General features: G+C 35.0%; 1 protein-coding gene across 1 annotated transcript; it reads left to right on the plus strand.

The window, feature by feature from the left end:
* Positions 1 to 405: 405 nt before the first annotated feature.
* On the plus strand, positions 406 to 756 carry LOC140861384 (uncharacterized). The gene has a single exon (XM_073264403.1). The coding sequence runs from the start codon at positions 406 to 408 to the stop codon at positions 754 to 756; it is 351 nt and encodes a 116-aa protein (XP_073120504.1).
* The last annotated feature ends 5,542 nt before the right edge of the window (positions 757 to 6,298 follow it).

Here is a 6,298-nt window from a genome sequence, read left to right on the forward strand (position 1 = left end):
AACTTGACATATTTTTGCACTTACTTTTGTTTGTCAAATTACATCAGACAGCAAGATAAACTTAGAATCCAATCACTAAACCAATTGTATTCAATATCTTCTAGCTAAACTGTTTTTGAGTATATTCACCCCCCTCTACACTCTAAACCGATCCTAACAAGTGGTATCAGAGCGAGGTATTTATCTTGACTCTGAACATTTATTCGAAAATGTATTCTTTTAGCAAGATTCCTATGTTCTCTAAAGAGGACATTGATGATTGAAAGATTCGTATGCAAGCATACTTACCAGCTCTGGACGATGACATGTGGTTTTTTTATCACTGATTGACCTTTCACCATCACAAAAGTAAACATTGCTATAGCCATTTCAAGCGGTGGACCACAACTCATTGAAAAACCAAGGATGGAATGGACTACCGAAGATAAAAAGAAAGCAAATCTCGACAATGTTGTCAAAGATATCTTGTACAAGACTCTTGACAAGAATACCTTCAGCAAAATAAAGATGTGTAAAACTGGAAAAGAAATTTGGGAAAAGTTGATTCAGTTATGTGAAGGAAATGAACAAACAAAGGAGAACAAACTATCCATGGATACACAAAAGTTTGATAATATCAAAATGAAGCCTGGGGAATCAATGACAGAATTTGATGAAAGGGTCAGTAGCATTGTGATTGAGCTCAGTGCTCTGGGAAAAACTTGTCCCAACAGAAAAGTAATTCTGAAAGTTATTCAAGGCCTTTCCAAAGAATGAGATGTTAAAACAATGGCAATGAGGGAGTCAAAGGACTTGAATAAACTAGAACTTCATGATTTATTTGCTGACCTAAAAGCTTATGAGTTTGAATTAAAAACTCGAGAAGAGGATCGGTCTACATATCAACTGACCAAAGCAATAGCTTCAGTTAAAGTTGAGTCACCTGCTCAACCAGATAGAACTGCACACAACTAAGTAGTGATGCTTTGTCACTATTTGTGAAGAAGTTTTGAAAGTTCATCAGAAGAAATCAAGAAGGATCCTATAGACGAATTTTTCAGAAGAAAGATGCAAAGGAAGAACCAAGGGCATGCTTCAAATGTGGGAAGATAGGACACTTTATAGCGGACCATCCTAAACCAAAGAAGGATGATAAAAGATTGACATAAAAGGGAAAGAAGAAATTTGAAAGAAAGAAAGGGTGAAAAGATGCTAAGTACATTCCTATAAAGAAACATGAGGCATTGGTTGCTGAGGATAACAAAGTCACATGGGCAGAGAGTGACAGTGAATCAAAAGAGTCAAGCTACTTGTCCAGCTCTAGTGAGGATGAAGAAGTCAAGTGATTAATGGAAAATGATCATGAACAAGCATCTACAAGTGAACATGTATTTGACTTCAGTTCAGATGAATTCACTAGAGAAGATCTCATCACATCCCTTCATGATATGGCTAATGAGTATCATCAACTGTCCATAGCATTTGATGAAGTCAAAGCAAATCAAAAAGATCTGTAAGACACCTGAACTAAACTCATCTGGGAACAATCAGTTGAGAAAAATAATCTTGACATAGAGATTGCTAAGCTTAAGATTGAAAATGAGAAACTTAAGATTGACTCCATGAATCTTATAAAGGAAAATCAAAGATTAAATGACTTGGTAAGTTCATGGAATAGATCGTCAATTATGCTGATAGAGATGCATGGTTTACAAAAACCATTGCATGACAAAAGTGGTCTAGGATATGGTAAAACAAATGACATCGGTGAATCCAGTACTCTACCCAAATTGAATATGTGCAAAGAAAAGTTTATACACTTTGTACGAGCAGTTAGGAAAAATAAACATGATAAACCCATTCTAAAGAACTGGGAATCAATAGAGCAGATGAACAAGAAATGATTTGGTATCGGTTTCATTCATGAGAAAACTAAGGTTGAAACTGCTGAAAGTTCAGTACAAACTAATGCATATCAACCAAATCCTATGAGAGGAAATCAAAATCTATATCACAATCAACGTCCTATTCAAACGCAATATCGACAAATCAAAGATCTTGGAAAGGGAAAGCAACATATGGTATCACAAGCACATCACTTTCCACGAGATAGGGCACAAAATATAGCATGAACCTATAGGAACACTAAAACTGATAAACTGGTAAAAGTATTCCAGATCTGGGTTCCTAAAGAATTAATCCCTCGTGGACCCAAATAGATGTGGGTACCAAAATTATTCAACCTTGTGACTACAGGTAACAGGTATTAAAGAAAAGTTGGATGATTCATAGTATTTAGACAGTGGATGTTCAAGACACATGACTGGAAATGCTAAACTGTTGTCTGAACTCGTTAAAAGCAATGGTTCAACTATCACATTTGGTGACAACTCTCAGGGTAGTACCGTGGGTAAGGGTAAGATTTTCCATGGTAACATAATCATTAAAGATGTTTTATTTGTTGAGAACTTGAAATATAATTTGATTAGCATCAGCCAACTATGTGATTATGAATATTTGGTTGAATTCCAAAAACACTCGTGCCTTGTTAAAGATGCCTCTAGTGATATTATTTTGACAGGTAATAGATGTGGAAACACATATAAAGTCTACTGGAATAATCAGTCTAGAAAATCAGTCTGCCTCGTAGCTTCCAAATCAAAACGCAACTGGATATGGCACAAGAGACTGAATCACTTCAACTTCAAAATAATTTCCAGTCTGAGTAGGCTGGAGCTAGTAACAGGACAGCCTAAAATCGATTTTTCCAAAGACAAAGTTTTCTCATCTTGTCAGTTTGGGAAGCAAGTTAGTTCATCCTTTTAAAAACAAGGGTTATAACTCATCTGCCCAATGCTTGGAACTGTTACATTTGGACCTGTTTGGTCCTATACCAGTGATTAGTTTAGGGGGAATAAGATTGTTAGAATTAGGAGTGACAAAGGAACTGAATTTGTTAATCAAACATTGTCTTCTTTCTTAAAGCATTATGGTATTAAGCATGAATTCTCAGCAACTAGAACACCACAGAAAAACGGTGTTGCAGAAAGGAGAAATCATACTCTAAAAGAAGTTGCGAGAACCATGTTAGCTAATTCCAAAGTGTCTCAAAAGTTTTGGGCAAAAGTTGTGAACAACGCTTGCTACACTTAGAACAGATCGATGATATGTAAGAAATTTTTGAAAACTCCATATGAGATCTGGAATGGTAAACAACCAAACATGTCCTATTTCAAAATCTTTGGATGTAAATGTTACATTCACAACAATAGTAAAAGTCATCTGAATGCATTTGATGCAAAGTCAAATGAGGGTATATTTCTTGGTTATTCCTCAATCAGTAAAGCTTATAGAGTTTTTAACAAAAAAACTCTGAATGTTGAGGAATCTATACATGTGATATTTGATGAAGATATGTCAACTGAAATTTCAAATAATGGCAACCAAATCTCAGATCTTTTTCAGGAAATACAACTGGAAGATGATAGTGAATATGACTCTTCAACGATCATCAGAACACTTCAAACTCCAGAACCTGAACTGATTGAACCAACAATTGAGAAAGATCAAACTGAACTACCAATTGATAGTCAACAAACTCCTCAATTTGAGGAAAATGTAGAATTTAATCCAGAAACTCATTCTCTAAATGAGAAAATAGAAGATGTTAAAGGAATTGTAGATAATCAAACTCAAGAGGAATTCTTGAATCCTAAAAATCAACATAGACCAAATCTCAAATGGTCAAAGAAGCACCCTCTTGAACTGGTGATAGGAAACCCAGAAGCACCTCTGAGAACAAGAGGACAATTGATCAAAGAATTTCTTCATGCAACCTTTATATCACAGATAGAGCCAAAGAAAATTGCAGATGCTTTAGCTGACAGTTGCTGGATAGAGGCCATGAAAGAAGAGTTAAATCAGTTTACGAGAAATTCAGTCTGGGATCTTGTTCCAAGACCATCTCATCTGACAATCATAGGAATTCGATGGGTTTTCAGAAACAAGCTAAATGAAGATGGAAATATTGTCAGGAATAAAACAAGATTAGTTGCTCAAGGCTATATGCAAGAAGAAGGAATTGACTATGATGAAACTTATGCACCAGTAGCTAGACTGCAAGCTATAAGAATGTTCCTTGCCAATGCATCATTCAAAGATTTTAAGGTATATCAAATGGATGTCAAAAGTGCATTCCTTAATGGAAAACTTCAAGAAGAAGTATTTGTTGAGAAGCCATCTGGATTCATAAATAATCAGTTTCCAGATCACGTATTTCATCTTAACAAAGCTTTTTATGGACTGAAACAGGCTCCTAGATCTTGTTATGACACTCTGAAAAAATTCCTTATTGAACATGAATTCACAATAGGCACAATTGATAAAATTTTATTTAAATTCACAAAAGGATATCACACTTTACATGTTCAAATTTATGTTGATGATATCATTTTTGGGTCAACTAATCCCAAACTATGCAAAAGATTCTACAAGTTAATGCAGGAAAAATTTGAGATGAGCATGATGAGTGAACTAAACTTCTTTCTTGGCTTACGAGTTAGACAAATGGAGAATGGAATATTCATAAGCCAAACCAAATACACCAAGGAACTTATTAAGAAGTTTGGAATGGAAAACTGCACAGCTGCCACTACTCCTATGAGCTCTTCAATTAAGCTTGACAAAGATGAAGGGGGAATATCAGTTGAGGCAACCATGTATCGAGGTCTAATAGGGGTCTTTACTATATTTAACTGCCAGTAGGTCTGATATTGTTTTTACAGTTTGTCTATGTGCTAGATTCCAATCAGATCCAAAGCAATCACATTACATAGCTGCCAAGAGGATTCTAAAGTATCTCAAGGACACTCAGAATGTTGGATTGTGGTATGCCAAGGATAATTCCTTCAATTTAGTTGGATACTCAGATGCAAACTACGCTGGATGTAAACTGGACATGAAAAGTACAAGTGGATCATGTCAATTCTTAGCAGATAGACTGATATCTTGGTTCACCAAAAAGAAAACATCCATAGCCACTTTTACAACATAAGCAGAGTACTTAGCTGCAGGAAGCTGTTGTGCTCAACTGCTCTGGATGCAACAACAACTAAGGGATTATAGAATCGAAGCCAAGGAATCTCCTATATTTTGTGATAATACCAGTACAATCGAAATCACATACAACCCCATCCTTCACTCAAGAACTAAGAATATTGAGTCAGACATTATTTCATACGAGATCATGCATTCAAGAACATTCGACTGGAACACTTCTCAACTGAACAACAAGCTGCTGATATCTTCACAAAACCGCTTCCAGAGACTAAGTTTCTTACTTTAGTAATATTTTAGGGCTTGTTGAATTACTATAAACTAGTTATTCTCTCGTTTTGATCAAAAATTTCTTTATCATCAACTGTGCAAATTTTTAAACCCTAAACTGATCAGTTGTTAATCAGTTTTTGCAACTCTCGTGTGATAAACTAAAATTAATTTTTTTTCTAAACTCATGTCATTTTTGCTTATTGTTTTCTTTAACTTGAAAAGTATATTTTAAGGGGGAACATATTTACTTATGCATTATTGTCTTTGATTGAGCAGTTTACTAAAAAGCACAAGCAAAAGAAAAATGCAGGAAAAACCCAATAAGAGAAGAAATAAAATTTTATTCTGTAGTGGTTGAGTACAATCTCAATCTCAAATTCAACTGCCATTTTCCAATGATACATATGCTCAGCTAGCTCGCCTTCATCGATTTCATCAAAGACATGGAGGGGTGACACCATCCTCAACTCCTTTTCCAGCAGTAGCAGTCGTATACCCTCTCTATTGTGGACATAAGCAGGATTATTGTTTCCCAACACTTGCTTATACTTCTCCAAGCGATGGAGATCATTGGGGTGGAGAAACTCTAGACCACGGAACTGCATAGCTACGGCTTTGGACCTCAACCGAGCCACTCTTTGATCAACAAGATCTTCATATGCTTTCAATATCCCTGCCATATTTGTTTATGTGAAATTATTTCATATTCTAACTCAGTTCTTTTATAGTGATAAATCACAGGCATCGAAAAGTTTTTATTTTATTCCTTTGAAATAATATTAGGAAATACGAAGAGTCTCTTACGTGTATTTGACGAAAAGAGACACTGGTTAAAAATCTGAATGAATGGATTGCTTGTAATCATTTCTTGATTACATCGTTATTTATGTACTTTCAGTTTACTCTTAAAGCATTAATTATATAAATTGAACTAGTTTAGATAACATTTTACTACTATGCTCAGTTTAGTAATTTTTTTTTTATTTTATTC

The sequence above is a fragment of the Henckelia pumila genome, chromosome 4, assembly GCF_033568475.1.
Source record: "Henckelia pumila isolate YLH828 chromosome 4, ASM3356847v2, whole genome shotgun sequence".
NCBI lineage: Eukaryota > Viridiplantae > Streptophyta > Magnoliopsida > Lamiales > Gesneriaceae > Henckelia > Henckelia pumila.